Source organism: Saccopteryx bilineata, chromosome 4 (genome assembly GCF_036850765.1).
Source record: "Saccopteryx bilineata isolate mSacBil1 chromosome 4, mSacBil1_pri_phased_curated, whole genome shotgun sequence".
Taxonomy (NCBI): Eukaryota; Metazoa; Chordata; class Mammalia; order Chiroptera; family Emballonuridae; genus Saccopteryx; species Saccopteryx bilineata.
Genome location: NC_089493.1, coordinates 117,373,634 through 117,392,735, shown reverse-complemented (window position 1 = coordinate 117,392,735; position 19,102 = coordinate 117,373,634). Strand labels below are relative to the sequence as shown.

Sequence of the window (19,102 nt, the reverse complement as noted above, 5' to 3'; positions counted from 1 at the left end):
GACGTCAAGGCTGTCCTTTGAAGGCTTCTTTGTTGAGTTCGTGTAAAAACCAGCTGATATGGTCCTTGAAGAAGGCGGCAGGCTGTCATTTATTCTTAATTAGAACCCATGTGAGGAGACCTCTGATGATAGCGTTATTTATTTATTTTTTGATGGTAGTGATATTTAACAGCCATTATCCACACGTTCTTGTTTTTTGTTTTTGACAGAGTCAGAGTGAGAGACGGATATACAGGAAGGAAGAGAGATGAGAAGCACCAATTCTTTGTTGCTGCACCTTAGTTCATTGATTGCTTTTTCATATGTGCCTTGACTGGGGGAGGGCTACAGCAGAGTGAGTGACCCCCTTGCTCAAGCCAGCGACCTTGGGCTTCAAGCTAGATGAGCTGGCGCTCAAATTGGCGACCTTGAGGTTTTGAACCTGGGTCCTCTGTGTCCCAGTCCGACACTCTATCCACTGCGCAACCGCCTGATCAGGACACACTCGTTTTTTACCGACTGGCTGCTATGCCTTAAAAGTCCATAACCTGTTTCCTGACCTAAAAATTCCCACCCAAGTGACTCGGTCCTCGTCTATCAGAACAACCCATATCCATATCCGCCCTTCTCCCTTTTGAGGCTCACATAAATGAAACTAAAACACAACCTGTCCCCTCTTCCCCCCCCCCCAAATACAAACAGGAGAAACACTTTGTCTAAAAGCAAATTCAGGACTTGACCAAATAAAGCAATGTGATGAGGGTGACAATATTTAACACCTCAAAATGTGGTATACTTTCTGTCAATATACAAGGAAACATACAGAGGTTACTTGAAGTGGCCAGGTCAGAATTGGTAAGTCTGAGGTAGAAAGCTATTGCTAGAGCCTGACCAGGAGGTGGCGCAGTGGATAGAGGTCTGGCTGGGACTCAGAGGACGCAGATTCGAAACTCCTAGGTCACCAGGTTGAGGGCGGGCTCACCAGCTTGAGCACGGGGTGGCTGGCTTGACATGAGATCATTAGCTCTAATGTAGTATCCCCTCTCCTTCAAGGCACATATGAGAAAGCAGTCAATGAACAAGTAAGGTGATGCAAGGAAGAATTGATGCATCTCATCTCTCTCCCTTCCCATCTGTCTCCCTTCTCCCTCCTCCCTCTCTGTCTCTGTCACATAAAAAAAAAAAAAAAAAAAAAAAGAAAGAAAAAAAGAAAAGAAAAGAAAGCTGTGCTATAGTAGACATGCCATACCGACCATATTTATAAAGATGTAAAGGACAATGATGATCAGGCCCAAACTATTTACTTCCCTTTCAACAATAGAAATATTAAACAATGGGCTGCCTCTTCCAATGCTGCAAATAAAGAGACCTAGCATTTTGTTTTCTCAGATTGCATAGAAAAATGAGACACAATATTTAATTCAATCTGAACAATTTCGCTTTTCACCTCATATTCGATTTAAAAACACAATCAACAAAGTATAAGGCACACTGATCAGGCGGTGGCGCAGTGGATAGAGCGTTGGACTGGGATGTAGATAACCCAGGTTCAAGACCCCCGCGATCGCCAACTTGAGCGGAGGGGCTCATCTGGTTTGAGCAAAGCTCACCAGCTTGGACCCAAGGTCGCTGACTCGAGCAAGGGGTTACTCAGTCTGCTGAAGGCCCGCAGTCAAGGCACAAATGAGAAAGCAATCAATGAACAACTAAGTGCCACAATGAAAAACTGATGATTGATGCTTCTCATCTCTCTCCGTTCCTGTCTGTCCCTGTCTATCCCTCTCTCTGACTCTCCATCGTTGTAAAAAAAAAAAAAAAGTATAAGGCACATTACATGATCAATAACATTACGTTCACAAAAATACGAGTATCCCCATTGTCCTGAGTATCTCAAGGTTACTTATTTTTATTATTTTAAGCCATGTCACTTTTCAGTGACTCCTGGACACCTAGTCGTTGGACCGGAACTCAAATTCAGAGTCCACACACACACAAAAATGAAAAGGGGACCAAATTTAGAGAAACTCCAAAAACAATGCGCATGCGTCTCCGGGAGCTCTGCGAAGGTTTCCGGGAGCTAGCCAATCATATTCCCAATAGAAACTCAGAGGCGGCATTTTTAACAGTATGAACTGGTCTCAGCCCCTCCCTGTGGTCCCGCGGTGTTGTGCGCGGTGGAAACCGATGGAGGTCGAGAAGGTGGAGGTTCAGCTGCGGTAGCTGCTGGCGTCTGAGAGAATTATTTGGTGGCTGTAGGCCCCATGAGCGGACGGCAAAGGACGCTTTTCCAGACATGGGGCTCCCGCATCTCCGGCTCCGCTGGGGCTCTGGGTTGCAGCTCTGGAACCGAACGGCCTCAAAGCCCTGGCATCTCCAGGACGCGCTTTCCAGCTGCCGCAGAGGCAGCCGAGGCACCTTCGCAGTCAGACGATGATGTCTTGCTGGTTGCAGTGTACGAGGCTGAGCGGCAGCTGAGTGTAGAGAATGGCGGGTTCTGCACCTCAGCAGGCGCCCTGTGGATTTACCCGACCAATTGCCCAGTGCGGGACTACCAGGTGCACATCGCCCGGGCCGCTCTGTTCTGCAACACGCTCGTGTGTCTGCCCACTGGGTTGGGAAAGACCTTCATTGCCGCCGTGGTCATGTACAATTTCTACCGCTGGTTCCCGTCTGGCAAGGTGGTCTTCATGGCCCCCACGAAACCTTTGGTGACGCAGCAGATCGAGGCTTGTTACCGTGTGATGGGTATCCCGCAGGCCCACATGGCTGAAATGACAGGTATTTTAGAATGAATGGGCTAATTTGAGTTCAGGGGCTGGGTAGGACAAAGTATAAGTTCTGGTGGAACTTGAACTAAAGGAATTCCTGACCCATGTGGAATAGTTCCCAGATCATGTATTTATCTTGCATCTTCTCCCATAAAACATCATTTCTGGGCATACATCGTTTTGTTGCGCTTACCTTTGTGCTTCACAGATGTTGCAGTTTTCACAAATGGAAGGCAAGAGCAGCCTCCACCCGCTGAAAGATTACCACTCACTTTATCGCGGCGGTCTGGAACCCAAACCGCCATGTCTCCGAGGTGTGTGCCTGTACTGGTAGCAAGTGCAGCTCTAATGAATAGGATTGCTTTATTCAGTCTTCAGAGAGTCCCCGTAGCTTGTCAGAGCAGTTTTGAGCATTATTGACGGAGTATATTTATCCCATCGGTTACCTAATGTCACTTTTATTTACAGGATCTACTCAAGCTTTCACTAGGAAGGAAATATGGCGCAGTAAGAGGGTTCTTTTTCTTACACCTCAAGTCATGGTAAATGATCTTTCTAGAGGAGCTTGTCCCGCTGCTGAAATAAAGTGTCTAGTTATTGATGAAGCTCATAAAGCTCTTGGGAACTATGCTTATTGCCAGGTAATATTTTGTTTAAAAGTATATATTTTTTTGGTGTAAACATTGTTAGAGAGTATTTGGGGGAGTAATTATTAATGGTGGACTTATTGATAGCAAAGTTATCATGAGAAACCTAATTTATTATCTCAGAACAGATACTGATAGGAAATACTTTTTTTTTTTTTTTTTTCCTGAAGCTGGAAACAGGGCGAGACAGTCAGACAGACTCCCGCATGCGCCCGACCGGGATCCACCCAGCACGCCCACCAGGGGCGATGCTCTAGCGCCTGGGGCAGAGGCCAAGGAGCCATCCCCAGCGCCAGGGCCATCTTTGCTCCAATAGAGTCTTGGCTGCGAGAGGGGAAGAGAGAGACAGAGATGAAGGAGGGGGGTGGTGGAGAAGCAAATGGGCCCTTCTTCTATGTGCCCTGGCCGGGAATCGAACCCGGGTCCCCCACACGCCAGGCCGACGCTCTACTGCTGAGCCAACCTGCCAGGGCCAGGAAATACTTTTCTTTATATGTTCCAATTAGTGTCTCTATTGGTTTTTTTTTTAAAAATAGTATCTTTATTTATTTATTTAACTTATTATTATTATTATTATTTTTTTAACATCTTTTTTTTTTTTTCTTCTGAAGCTGGAAACGGGGAGAGACAGTCAGACAGACTCCCGCATGCGCCCGACCGGGATCCACCCGGCCCGCCCACCAGGGGCGATGCTCTGTCCACCAGGGGGCGATGCTCTGCCCCTCCAGGGCGTTGCTCTGCCGCGACCAGAGCCACTTCAGCGCCTGGGGCAGAGGCCAAGGAGCCATCCCCAGCGCCCGGGCCATCCTTGCTCCAATGGAGCCTCGGCTGTGGGAGGGGAAGAGAGAGACAGAGAGGAAGGAGGGGGTGGGGGTGGAGAAGCAAATGGGCACCTCTCCTATGTACCCTGGCCGGGAATCGAACCCGGGTCCCCCGCACGCCAGGCCGACGCTCTACCACCGAGCCAACCGGCCAGGGCCATTATTATTTTTTTTTACAGAGACAGAGAGAGGGATAGATTTGGACAGACAGACAGGAAGGGAGAGAGATGAAAAGCATCAATCATCAGTTTTTCATTGCAACACTTTAGTTGTTCATTGATTGCTTTCACAAATGTGCCTTGACTGCGGGCCTTCAGCAGACCGAGTAACCCCTTGCTGGAGCCAGCGAACTTGGGTTCAAGCTGGTGGGCTTTTGCTCAAACCAGATGAGCCCGTCCGTGCTCATGCTGGCGACCTCGGGGTCTCGAACCTGGGTCCTCTGCATCCCAGTTCGATGCTCTATTCACTGTGCCGCTGCCTGGTCAGGCTCTATTGGTTTTTAATGCTTATCAAGGCCAGTAGGGTTGAATGTATAATAGATGATGTGAGCCTAGTCTTCATTGAGGCAGAAATTCATAGCAGGGTATGGGTGGAGTTTTGAAACTAAGATAAATCAGAAATTAGTGGATTATATCCACTAGGTAAGATAATACTTGACCGTTAAGGTTGTTTTAAGGATTAAATGACATAATGTATGTAAGATTTTTAACACAGTGCATTCCAATTAAGTACTATTGGAATATAAAGTATATAGGTGAACAAGTGGGCAGTGGCTGGTGTGGTACTTGAGGTTATGAAGGCACTTGTATTTTATGCTTTGTAATTTTTTTTTAAATTCATTTTTTTTTTTTTTTTTTTTTTAGAGGAGAGAGAGAGACAGAGAGAGAGAGAGGAGAGAGACAGAGAGAAAGAAGGGGGGAGGAGCTGGAAGCATCAACTCCCATATGTGCCTTGACCAAGCAAGCCCAGGGTTTTGAACCCGCAACCTCAGCATTTCTAGGTCGATGCTTTATCCACTGCGCCACCACAGGTCAGGCTATTATTAGCAATTTGAATGTTCTTTGTGGGCCATAAGGAATGTAGGCGGTGGGACTCATTAAAAATGTTTAGTTGGGAGATACTTAAGGTTTAAAAGAGAGTAGAGGAGACAAGGCTAAAGGCAGTGTAGGGTGTGAAGTGAGGGGTAGGAAGAATTTAGGATGACCTGGAAGATTGTGAGGATACTGGTGTTATTAATCAAGATGAAGAGTTCTGGAAGCCGAGGTTTGGGCTATTATGGAATGATAGTGCAGTTTATTATTTTTATTTTTTTGTTGATCTGAGAGAGTGTGAGAGAGGAAAGGAGATAAAGGCATAGAGAGAAGCCTCAACTTCTTTTTGCACTTAGTTCCATTTAGTTGTGCACTCACTGATTGCCTCTCCTGTGTGCCCTGAGACTGGATGGAACCTGCGACCTCTGTGCCCTGGTCAATGCTTTTATTCCATTGACCCACCTAGCCAGGGTGATAGTGCAGTTTTAGATTGTTGAATTTGAGGTGTCTATGAGGAATTTAACTGTAGGTATGCAGTAGGCAGTGGGTGTTAGAAGTGCTGATCTCACTGGAGAGTTCTAAACTGGAGAGAAGAGACTAGGAAATTATCAGCATATAGGTGGTAGATAGTAAAACTGGTGATACTTGGGAGAGAGTATCACATAAAGATAGAAGGGAATGTTGATTTCATTTATGTCAGAGAGATGAATGTCACTGTCAGTTTGTGAATTTGTAAAGTAGTTTTTTGGGGGAGTTTAAAATTATTATTATATCTGTGTGTTATCTTCTGGAGAACCGTCATCTTTTTTATAGTTGATCTTAGCCAGGAAATGGATATATTTTTCTATTTATTTGTCTTTTTCCATGTTAAATTAATACCGAAATGTGGTAAGGTTTCAACTTGAGAGGGGCATTTACAAATTCTTTTTCTAACTATGGAGTTCACTTTGTAGATTTAGCTTTTATATTTAGCAGCTTGAACTCATTTCTTTTCAAAAAATTTCTAGGCATGGATGATTTCTTTTTTAAATTACAAGGCTTAGACTTTTATTGAGTACAGTAAGGCATACATTTACTTCATTAATACCCAACAAATCTGGGAGTTTGTGCTTTGTTGAATATTCCAGCTACAGGTACCAACAGGCACGTTAGCTCAATGAAGAATGTAGCTTCAAGAACATAATACCATTTCCTCTTCTGCAAAATGCCTGAGAATCTCTCCTAAAAAAAGTCATGTGCCCTGGCCAGCTGGCTCAGTGGTAGAGCGTCGGCCTAGTGTGCAGGAGTCCCGGGTTCGATTCCTGGCCAGGGCACAAGGGAGAAGCGCCCATCTGCTTCTCCATTCCTCCCCCTCTCCTTTCTCTTTGTCTCTCTCTTCCCCTTCCGCAGCCAAGGCTCCATTGGAGCAAAGATGGCCCGGGCGCTGAGGATGGCTCCATGGCCTCTGCCTCAGGTGCTAGAATGGCTCTGGTTGCAACAGAGCAATGCCCCAAATGGGCAGAGCATCGCCCCCTGGTGGGCATGATGGGTGGATCCCGGTCGGGAGCATCCGGGAGTCTGTCTGACTGCCTCCCTGTTTCCAACTTCAGAAAACTACAAAAAAAAAAAAAAAAAAAGTCATATATCAGGACATTTTGTCTTACATCAGTTTTTAATTAGAACAATTCTATTTAAGTCTCCATTAAGTATAATGTAACTTTAAATACATTCTGTATCATGTTAAAAATAAAAAACCTCCAGAATTAATATTTCTTAACTATTTATTTATTTATTCATTTTAGAGAGGAGAGGGAGAGACAGAGAGAGAAAGGAGAAACAGAGAGAGAAGGGGGGAGGAGCTGGAAGCATCAACTCCCATATGTGCCTTGACCGGGCAAGCCCAGGGTTTTGAACCGGCGACCTCAGCATTTCTAGGTCGATGCTTTATCCACTGCACCACCACAGGTCAGGCCATATTTCTTAACTATTAATCAAGATTCAGTGTGTGTCTCATTGAATTCATCCTTCACATGGGTTGAAATTAGAGCAGCTTTTAGATAACCTGAGTTTACTGTTTCCGTACCTGATGTGGGACTGTGGAATTCTAAGACCTATTCCTGCAACTCAGTTTACTGAGGGATCCTTTTTTCTTGTATCAGGGCCTCATGTGAAGGGCCATATGGGAATTTGGCAAATTAATCAGTATTAATTTACCAGAAGTAGTGTTGGACTTAAACTGCAGAGCTTAGAATGAAGCTTTGGTGGCACTGAGAAAATGTTTCAGGATTTAAGAGGAAAGTTAGAGTTTTAAAATTACCCTAAATTAGCCATACTCTTTTTTTTTTTTTTTTCCTGAAGCTGGAAACAGGGAGAGACAGTCAGACAGACTCCCGCATGCGCCCGACCAGGATCCACCCGGCACGCCCACCAGGGGCGACGCTCTGCCCACCAGGGGGCGATGCTCTGCCCCTCTGGGGCGTCGCTGTGCTGCGACCAGAGCCACTCTAGCGCCTGGGGCAGAGGCCAAGGAGCCATCCCTAGGGCCCGGGCCATCTTTGCTCCAATGGAGCCTTGGCTGCGGGAGGGGAAGAGAGAGACAGAGAGGAAGGAGCGGAGGGGGGGGGTGGAGAAGCAAATGGGCGCTTCTCCTATGTGCCCTGGCCGGGAATCGAACCCGGGTCCCCCGCACGCCAGGCCGACGCTCTACCGCTGAGCCAACCAGCCAGGGCCTAGCCATACTCTTTTATGAATCAATTTAATTTAAAAATTGTGAGCCTTCCATATACAGTCTAACTTCTTTAAAATTTAAAAACAGCCTGACCAGGCGGTGGCACAGTGGATAGAGCGTTGGACTGGGATGCAGAGAACCCAAGTTCGAGACTCTGGGGTCGCCAGCTTGAGCATGGGCTCATCTGGTTTAAGCAAAAGCTCACCAGCTTGGACCCAAGGTTGCTGGCTCGAGCAAGGGGTTATTGGGTCTGCTGTAGCCCCAAGGTCAAGGCACATATGAGAAAGCAATCAATGAACAACTAAGGTGTTGCAATGAAAAACTAATGATTGATGCTTCTCACCTCCCTGTGTTCCTGTCTGTCTGTCCCTGTCTATCCCTCTATGACTCTCTCTCTCTCTGTCCCTGTAAAAAAAAAAAAGAAATTTAAAAACAATATTTTTCATTTCAAATGTAGTTTTATATTGGCATTTAATTTTTTCCTTTTTTATTAGCGAGAGAGAGAAAGAGAGGAACAGATAGGGACAGACAGACAGGAAGGGAGAGAAATGAGAAACATCAATTCTTTGTTGTGGCACCTTAGTTGTTTATTGTTTTCTCATATGTGCCTTAACGGGGACTTTGGTGGGGGGTGGCCTGCAGCTGAGCCAGTGACCCCTTGCTCAAAGCCAGCGACCTTTGGGCTCAAGCCAGCAACCATGCTCAAGCCAGTTACCACATGCTCAAACTGGTGAGCCCGCGCTCAAGCCGATGATCTCCAGGTTTTGAACCTGGGTCCTCTGCATCCCAAGCTGACACTATTCACAGCGCCACTGCCTGGTCAGGCAATTTTTTAATATTTTTATGTTATGATTTAATCTAGTAAGTATACATATGGATATAGCCATAAGTCTAGACTGTGGCCCAAGCAATGGAGAGTGGATTCTCTTCTTCCATTGTCCACTGTATTAGGTCTTAAATATTATAGCCTTATATATAGAAGAAACCTTAAATTGTTTATGACTGGTGTAGAATATACACCTAAATCAGGTATACTTTTTAAATGAAATGACTAATGATAGTTCCATCCATCAGTATTCTGAATAAAGGAATATGATAATGTATAATGGTTTAACAAAATTATTGTTATTTTTGTACTGGATTGATGAAATTAAAGAACTTTTTTTTCTTTTAAGGTTATAAGAGAACTAGTCAAATATACAACTCACTTTAGAATCTTGGCTCTTAGTGCCACACCAGGTAGTGATGTAAAGGTAAGTAAAATGTCTTTCCATTTATTAACATTTATGAAAATAAGATCTTTTGTTTTTGGCCAGATCAGTTTTCTATTCTAGTGTTTAGTTTGACATTAGGACTACAACATTTCCTATAACATGCCTGTCTTTTCTTCTACATTTGCAGGCGTTTTCCTACATTAGTAGTTTTCAGACTTCAGTGTGCATAAGAATCACCTAAAGCTGTTTGTTAAGTTCTTATTCTTTTTAGTGTTTTTAAAAACTGAGTTGAGAGAAAGAGAGAAGAAACATCGTTCTGTTTCTGTGTGTGCCTGACTGAGGATCAAACCAGCAACCTTAGCATGTTGGGATGATGCTCTAACCAACTGAGCTATTCAGCCAGGGCTGTTTGCAGTCTTTTTAAAGTTTTATTTTGAAATAACTTTAGACTTACAGAATATTTGAAAAAATTGAAGTCTCTATATCCTTAGCTCAGCTTCACTTAATGTTCACATATTATATATATAGAACATGGCAAGATGATCAAAACCAGGAAATTAACATTGGTACAGTACTAGTTACTAATCTGAATATCTTATTTGAATTTTACCAGTTTTTTCACCAATGTCCTTTTCTGTCCCAGTGTCCTGTTCAGGATCCCACATTGCATTTAGTTGTCATGTCTCCTTTGGCCCTTCCATCTGTGACAGTTCCTGAGTCTTTTTTTTTTTTTGTCTTCTGTGAACTTTTCTTATTTTCTGCATTGCTTTTAAAGAGTGGGTACCAGTTATTTTGTAGAATATACATCAATTTCGGTTTGGTTGATACTTTCTCATGATTGGAGTGAGTTTATACATTTTTGGCAGTGATACTCCAAAAGAGATATCCTTCTCAGTGCATTTTATCAGAGAATACTTGCTGTTGATTTGTCTTATTGTTGGTGGTGTTGATTCTGATTTGGTTAAGATGATGACTTGCCAGTTTCTCCATTGTAAAATTATAGTCATCCCTTGGTGTCCTCAGAGGATTGGTTCCAGGACCCCAAAATTCACAGATGCTCAAGTACTTACATAAAATGTCATAGTAATTGCATGTAACCTACACACATTCTCCTGTATACTTTATATCATCTCTGGATTACTTATAATAGCTAATACAATATAAATGCTATGTAAACAGTTGTTTCACTGCACAGTTTAGGGAGTAATGACAAGAAGAAAAAGTCTGTACATGTTTAGTACTGGTGCAATCATCTTTATTTATTTATTTATTTTTAGATTTTTTAAAATTTATTAACTTTTAGAGAGAGGAGAGAGACAGAGAAGGTAGAAAGAGGGGGAAGAAGCGGGACACATCAACTCACAGTAGGTGCTTTTCCTGTATGTGCCTTGAATGGGTAAGCCCGGGGTTTCAAACTGGCGACTCAGTGTTGCAGGTCAATGCTTTTTCCATTGTGCCACCACAGATCAGGACACAGTGCAATCAACTTAGGCCAGGGGTCCCCAAACTTTTTACACAGGGGGCCAGTTCACTGTCCCTCAGACCGTTGGAGGGCCAGACTATAAAAAAAAACTATGAACAAATCCCTATGCACACTGCACATATCTTATTTTAAAGTAAAAAAACAAAACGGGAACAAATACAATATTTAAAATAAATAACAAGTAAATTTAAATCAACAAACTGACCAGTATTTCAATGGGAACTATGCTCCTCTCACTGACCACCAATGAAAGAGGTGCCCTTTCCGGAAGTGCAGTGGGGGCCGGATAAATGGCCTCAGGGGGCCGCATGTGGCCCGCGGGCCGTAGTTTGGGGACCCTTGTTTTAGGCCTAACTACATAATACATTTTAGCAATAATGTAACATTTTTTTTGAATATTTTGCTGTCTATGGATGTAGAATTTACAGGTGTGGATTTGCAGGTATGGAGGGCCAATTGTACTGCTTTTTTCTTTGTAACTAATAAATCTGTTGTTGGGGAGATACTTTGAGACTATGTGATATATATGAGTCCTCTGTAACTGTAAACTGCTTAATTAGGCCCAGACTTTGGGAATACAAGGGTGATTAAGATGTGATTCTTGTCTTCAAGAATTTTTAGGCCCTGGCCAGTTGGCTCAGTGGTAGAGCGTTGGCCTAGCGTGCAGGAGTCCTGGGTTTGATTCCGGCCAGGTCACACAGGAGAAGCGCCCATCTGCATCTCCACCCCTCCCCCTCTCCTTCCTCTCTGTCTCTCTCTTCCCCTCCTGCAGCCAAAGCTCCATTGGAGCAAAGTTTGCCTGGGCACTGAGGATGGCTCTGTGGCCTCTGCCTCAGGCGCTATAATGGCTCTGGTTGCAACAGAGCAATGCCCCAGATGGGCAGAGCATCGCCCCCTGGTGGGCATGCTGGGTGGATCCTGGTCGGGCACGTGCGGGAGTCTGTCTGACTGCCTCCTCATTTCCAACTTCAGAAAAAAAAAAAAAAAAGAATTTTTGTGTCTAAAACTAAGCCTATTAAGCTTTTTTTGTTTAATTAAGTCAGGTGTCCCCAAACTTTTTACACAGGGAGCCAGTTCACTGTCCCTCAGACCATTGGAGGGCCGGAATATAAAAAAAACTATGAACAAATCCCCATGCACACTGCACATATCTTATTTTAAAGTAAAAAAACAAAACGGGAACAAATCCGCGGGCCGTAGTTTGGGGACCCCTGAATTAAGTAGTTTTTTTTATAGTTACATAAGGTTCACATATTTCACAGCCTCAAAGTATCTCTCCCTCACAACAGATTTATTAGTTACAAAGGAGAAAGCTGTACTGTTGGCCCTTTTAGGATTTAATCTTCCTTTCTCTCTCTCCCTCTCACTCCCCTTGCCCCCATCCCCCTCCTTTAGCTCTTAATCACATTGTCAGTACCGTAGTCTAATGCAGGGGTCCCCAAACTATGGCCTTCGGGCTACATGCGGCCCCCTGAGGCCATCTATCCGGCCCCTGCCACACTTCAGAATGGGCACCTCTTTCACTGGTGGTCAGTGAGCAGAGCCTAGTTCCTATTGAAATACTGGTCAGTTTGTTGATTTAAATTTACTTGGTCTTTATTTTAAATATTGTATTTGTTCCTGTTTTTTTTTTTTTTACTTTAAAATAAGATATGTGCAGGCCCTGGCCGGTTGGCTCAGCGGTAGAGCGTCGGCCTGGCGTGCGGGGGACCCAGGTTCGATTCCAGCCAGGGCACATAGGAGAAGCGCCCATTTGCTTCTCCACCCCCCCCTCCTTCCTGTTTGTCTCTCTCTTCCCCTCCCGCAGCCGAGGCTCCATTGGAGCAAAGATGGCCCGGGCGCTGGGGATGGCTCCTTGGCCTCTGCCCCAGGCGCTAGAGTGGCTCTGGTCGCGGCAAGAGCTACTCCCTGGAGGGGCAGAGCATCGCCCCCTGGTGGGCAGAGCACCCCCCCTGGTGGGCGTGCCGGGTGGATCCCGGTGGGGCGCATGCGGGAGTCTGTCTGACTGTCTCTCCCCGTTTCCAGCTTCAGAAAAATACAAAAAAAAAAAAAAAAAAAAAAAAAAGATATGTGCAGTGTGCATAGGGATTTATTCATAGTTTTTTTTTTATAGTCCGGCCTTCCAACGGTCTGAGGGACAGTGAACTGGCCCCCTGTGTAAAAAGTTTGGGGACCCCTGGTCTAATGGTATAGTAGTTGTTTATACCAACAGGTTTTATGCTTTTGTTCTAATTCCTTAATTTTACTGTTAAATTTCTTTATAAGCTTTGGGTGAATGAAATTTATCCCCAGAAATATATATATCTATTTTATTTTATTTTATTTTTACAGAGACAGAGAGAGTCAGAAAGGGGGATAGACAGGGACAGACAGGAACGGAGAGATGAGAAGCATTAATCATTAGTTTTTCATTGTGCGTTGCAACACCTTAGTTGTTCATTGATTGCTTTCTTTTTTTTTATTTTTTTATTTTTTATTTATTTTTATTTTTTAGCTGGAAATGGGGAGAGACAGTCAGACAGACTCCCGCATGCGCCCGACCGGGATCCACCCGGCACGCCCACCAGGGGCAACGCTCTGCCCACCAGGGGGCGATGCTCTGCCCCTCTGGGGCGTCGCTCTGTCGCGACCAGAGCCACTCTAGCGCCTGGGGCAGAGGCCAAGGAGCCAGCCCCAGCGCCCGGGCCATCTTTGCTCCAATGGAGCCTTGGCTGCGGGAGGGGAAGAGAGAGACAGAGAGGAAGGAGGGGGGGTGGAGAAGCAAATGGGCGCTTCTCCTATGTGCCCTGGCCGGGAATCGAACCCGAACCCGGGTCCCTCGCACGCCAGGCCGACGCTCTACCGCTGAGCCAACCGGCCAGGGCCTTGATTGCTTTCTTGTATGTGCCTTGACCGCCGGCCTTCAGCAGACCGAGTAACCCCTTGCTGGAGCCAGCGACCTTGGGTCCAAGCTGGTGAGCTTTTGCTCAAACCGGATGAGCCTGCGCTCAAGCTGGCGACCTCGGGGTCTCGAACCTGGGTCTTCCACATCCCAGTCCGACACTCTATCCACTGCGCCACTGCCTTGTCAGGCCCCATAAATATATTCACATCATATATATTGATTTAAATGAAAATATTCCAAAAATTTATCAATAATTGGTTTAGTATAGGTCCTATACCTTCAATTTTTTAACAAGTCAATTTGTAAGATATTCTTGAGATATATTTTTATCCATTAATATTAACATGACTTCTCTGTTTTTTCCACAAAAATCAGTGGAGAGTATTTGTGAGGAATCAAGAAATATGGATTCTAGTTTTGGCTCTAAAATTGTCTTTAATAATGTCTTGGAAATTTAGTTTGCTGATGTAAAACTTTCGTTATCTGACTATAAAACGTTGATGGAATATATCACTGGTAATGGAAAGTACAAAATTCACTTGATGAACTTGTTGGACATTTGCTAATATTCTTATTTCTTGAATGCTTGGCTTGAAGGAATGTGTGGAAGAAAGATGTTTTGCCCTGGCCAGGTAGCTCAGGTAATAAGCGTCATCTCGATATGCTAAGGTTGCAGGTTTGATCCCCTGTGAGGGCACCTACAAGAATGAACTAGTGAATGCATGGATGGATGAAACAATAAAATCAATGTTTCTGTCTCTCTAAAAAATTAATAAATTAAAAACAAAGATGTTTCAAAGGCCTTATTTCCCTCTTGTTTCACTTCTGATGTGTTAATATTTCTTTCAAAATTTTACTATTTCTATTACTGACAAAGTAAAATATTTAACATGTAATATAATTTATAATCATCCTTAATTGGTTGTGTCTAGGCTGTGCAACAGGTCATAACTAACCTACTAATTGGGCGAATAGAACTCCGTTCTGAAGATTCTCCAGATATTCTGCCATACTCTCATGAAAGAAGAGTTGAAAAGCTTGTTGTTCCCCTTGGTGAAGAACTGGCAGCCATTCAAAAGGCATATGTACAGGTAAGCCATTTATATCACAATTCAGGGTTTCAGTAGCTGAACTGATGATATATTTATTTTACTTAACAGAATCTGGCTATGATATTACAGTATATAGTTATTTTATTTATTCTTTTACAAATATTTTTTTAATTTGAATTTTTAATTTACTGTGTTGACATGGTTTCAAAGTAACACCCTCTATACACTGCATTGTGCCCCCCATGCCCTATGCAAAGTCACTTTGCAGCCCTGTTGCAGCCACTTGCCCCCTAGCCTTAAATCCCACCCCCCTTTCCCTCTGGGAATTGCTACCCTGTGTCTGTGCCTATGTGTTATGTATATATAATTGGACTAATCCCATTGCCTTCTTTGATCGTACTGCTTCTTCCTCCTTCCATCTGACAGTTGTCCATCTGTTCCCTGTGACCCTGCCTCTGTTTCTATTTTGTTCCTTAGTATATTGTGTTCTGTAGATTCCACATATAAATCCTTGTCTTTCTTTGCTTGACTTATTTCACTTAATGTAATAATCTCCAGGTCCATCCATGCAGTCACAAAGGTAAGATTTCTTTCCTTTTTTTTTATGGTGGTACAGTATTCCATTGTGTAAATGCAACACAGATTTTTTATCCACATATTCACTGATGGACACTTGGGCTATTTCCAGATCTTGGCTATTGTAAACAATGCTGCAATAAACATTGCGGTGCATTTCTTTTTTGAATTAGTGTTTTAGGATTCTTAAGAATATATTCTAGGAATATATCCTAACTGGGTTGTAAGGGAGTTGTTAATTTTTTGAGGAAACACCATACTGTTTTCCACAGTGGCTGCACCAGTCCGCATTCCCACCAGCAGTGCAGGAGGGTTCCCTTTTCTCCACATCCTCCCCAGCACTAATTCTGTGTTGTTTTGTTGATGAGCACCATTCTGGCTGGTGTGAGGTGATATCTCATTGTGGTTTTAATTTGCATTTCTTTAATGATTAGTGATGTTGAGCATTTTTTCCATATGCCTATTGGCCATCTATATGTCTTCTTCGGAAAAGTGTCTATTTAGATCCTTTATCCATTTTTTAATAGGATTGTTTGCCTTTCTGATGTTGAGGTTTGTTTACAAGTTCTTTGTAAGTTTTGGTGATTAATCCCTTATCAGACATATCAAAGAATATATTCTCCCACTGATTGTATTGTCTTTTTATTTTGTTAATGGTATCTTTTGCTGTGCAAAAGCTTTTTAGTTTGATATAGTCCTATTTGTTCATTTTGTCCTTTATTTCACTTGCTCGAGGAGATAGATCAGCAAAAATGTTTAAGAGATGCTGAAGTGTCTGCTGCTCATGTTTTCTTATTGGATTTTTATGATTTTGCAACTTATATTTAAGTCTTTTATTAATTTTGAGTTTATTTTTATGAATTGTGTAAGTTGGTGGTCTAGTTTCATTTTATTTGCATGTACCTGTCCAATTTTCCCAACACCATTTATTAAAGAGACTGTCTTTACTCCATTGTATACTGTTGCCTCCTTTGTCAAATATTGACTATTAAGATGCAGGTTTATTTCTGGGTTCTCTGTTATTTTCCATTGATCTGTATGCCTGTTCTTATGCCAGACCGGGCTGTTGTTTTTTTTTTTTTTTTACAGAGACTGAGAGTCAGAGAGAGGGATAGATAGGGACAGACAGACAGGAACACAGAGAGATGAGAAGCATCAATCATCAGTTTTTCATTGCGAAACCTTAGTTCATTGATTGCTTTCTCATATGTGCCTTGACTGTGGGCCCTCAGCAGACCGAATAACGTTACCAAGCTGGTGAGCTTTTTGCTCAAGCCAGATGAGCCAGTGCTCAAGTTGGCGACCTCGGGGGTCTCAAACCTGGGTCCTCTGCATCCCAGGCTGACGCTCTATCCACTGCGCCACTGCCTGGTCAGGCCGGGCTGTTTTGATTACAATGGCCTTGCATAGCTTGATATCAGGAAATGTGATACCTCCCACTTTGTTCTTCATTGTCAAGACTGCTGAGGCTATTCAGGCTCTTTTTTGGTTCCATATAAATTTTTGAAATATTTATTCTAGATCTGTAAAGTATGCCATAGGAATTTTAATAGGAATTGCATTGAATCTATACATTGCTTTGGGTATATTGGACATTTTAAAGATGTTAATTCTCCTTCCTGACCAGGCGGTGGCGCAGTGGGTAGAGCGTCGACTGGGATGCAGAGAACCCAGGTTCGAGGCCCCGAGGTCACCAGCTTGAGCGAGGGCTCATCTGGTTTGAGCAAAAGCTCAACAGCTTGAGCCCAAGGTTGCTGGCTTGAGCAAGGGGTTACTCGGTCTGCTGAAGGCCCGCGGTCAAGGCATGTATGAGAAGGCAATCAGTGAACAACTAAGGTGTTGCAATGCACAACGAAAAACTAATAATTGATGCTTCTCATCTCTCCATTCTTGTCTGTCTGTCCCTGTCTATCCCTCTCTCTCTCTGACTCTGTCTCTGTAAAAAAAAAAAAAAAAAAGATGTTAATTCTTCTTATCCATGAACACAATATATACTTCTACTTGTTTGTATCTTCCTCAATTTCTATTTTCAATGTTCTATAATTTTCTGAGTACAAGTCCTTTACCTCTTTGGTTAAATTTATTTCTAGGTACACCTTAGTTACTTATTTTTGTTGTTGCAGTAGTCAATGAGATTGTTTCCTTAATTTCTCTTTCTTATAGTTCTTTTTGGTGTATAAAAATTCCACTCATTTCCAAATATTAATTTTGTATCCCGCTACTTTGCCAAATTTATTTATTAGGTCTAGTAGTTTTTTGGTGGAGACTTTAGGGTTTTCTATATATGCCTCATGTCATCAACAAATAGTGACAATTTTACTTCTTCTTTTCTAATTTGGATACCTTTTATTTCTAATTCTTATCTGACTGTTGTGGCTAGGGCTTCCAGTACTATATTGAATAAGAGTGGTGAAGGGGGCACCTCTGCCTAGTTCCTGATCTTAAGGGGATTGCTTTTAATTCTTGCCCATTGGGTATGATGTTGGCTGTCAGTTTGTCATAGATGGCTTTTATCATGTTGAGGTATGTTCCCTGTATTCCCACTTTACTTAGAGTTTTGATCATAAATGGATGCTAGGTTTTAGCAAATGCTTCTTCTGCATCTATTGATATGATCATTTAATTTTTATCTTATATTTTGTTTATGTGATGTATGAATGTTTATTGATTTGTGAATATTGTACCAGCTTTGCATGTCCTGAATAAATCCCACTTAATTGTAGTGTATAATCTTTTCAATGTATTGCTGGGTCCAGTTTTCTAATATTTTGTTGAGAATTTTAGTATCTATGTCTGTGATGGCGAACCTTTTTATAAAAACTGCCCACTTTTGCAGTGCTGGTCAACCTGGTCCCTCCCACCCACTAGTGGGCGTTCCAGCTTTCATGATGGGCCAATTGTGGTGCCATTTGGTTGCTGCACTACTGCCCACCATAAAGCTGGAATGCCCACTAGTGGGCGGGAGGGACCAGGTTGACCAGCACTGCAAAAGTGGGCGGTTTTTATAAAAAGGTTTGCCATCACAGATTTATGTTCATCAGGGATATTGGCCTATAGTTTTCTTTTTTTGTAGTGTCTTTACTGATTTTGGAATGAGGATACTGCTTGCCTCATAGAATGAGTTTATAGAAGTCTTTATACATTTTGAGTTTTTTGTAATAGCTTGAGAAGGATAGGTGTTAGTTCTTCTTTTAATGTCTGGTAAAATTTGGCTGTGAAGCCATCTGGTCCAGGTCATTTGCTAGTAGTTTTTTGATAACTGTTTCAGTTTCATGTGTTCTGATCGGTCTGCTCAGGTTTTCTAATTCTTCCAGATTCAGTTTTGGAATATTGTATGTTTCTAGAAATTTATCCATTTTACCCGGGTTGTCCAATTTTGTGGTATATAGTTCTTCATAGTATTTTCTTATAATCCTTTGTATTTCTGTGATATCAGTTGTTACTTCTCTTTCATTTCTAATTTTATTTATTTGGGTCTTCTCTCTCTCTCTCTTTTTTTAAGTAAGAGTAGAGGAGATACAGAGACAGACTCCGTCATGCGCCCACACTAGGATCCACCTGAGAACACCCATTTTGGGCTAATGTTCTGCCCATCTGGGGTGACTTGCAACTGAGCTGTTTTTAGCACCTGAAGCAGAGTCTCAACAGAGCTATCCTTAGACTGTGGGAGGAGAAGAGAGAAAGATAGAGACGGGGGAGAGAGCCAATTGTCGCCTCTTCTGTGTGCCCTGATTGGGAATCGAACCAGGGACTCCACACAACTGGTCAACACTTTACCGCTGACCAACTGGCCAGGTCCATCTGTTTTTTCCTTGATGAGTCTGGTTAAAACTTTGTCAGCTGAGTTTTGTGCCTTATGCGCTCTCCCTTTGGATATGCTGCTAAAAAAAGGCTAATTGGTCCTGCTCTGATGTAGTCTGTAACTGGCCACTGGATATGT

At 43.0% G+C, this 19,102-nt stretch overlaps 1 protein-coding gene across 1 annotated transcript in view; it reads left to right on the top strand.

The window, feature by feature from the left end:
• The first annotated feature begins 2,144 nt into the window (after positions 1-2,144).
• FANCM (FA complementation group M) overlaps positions 2,145-19,102 on the top strand; it is an 85,626-nt gene continuing 68,668 nt past the window's right edge. The window contains exons 1-4 of the mRNA XM_066277812.1: positions 2,145-2,757; positions 3,216-3,388; positions 9,129-9,206; positions 14,467-14,625. Of these exons, the coding sequence (XP_066133909.1) occupies positions 2,241-2,757; positions 3,216-3,388; positions 9,129-9,206; positions 14,467-14,625 (927 nt within the window). The 5' untranslated portion in view covers positions 2,145-2,240. The remainder of the gene's footprint in view (positions 2,758-3,215; positions 3,389-9,128; positions 9,207-14,466; positions 14,626-19,102) is intronic.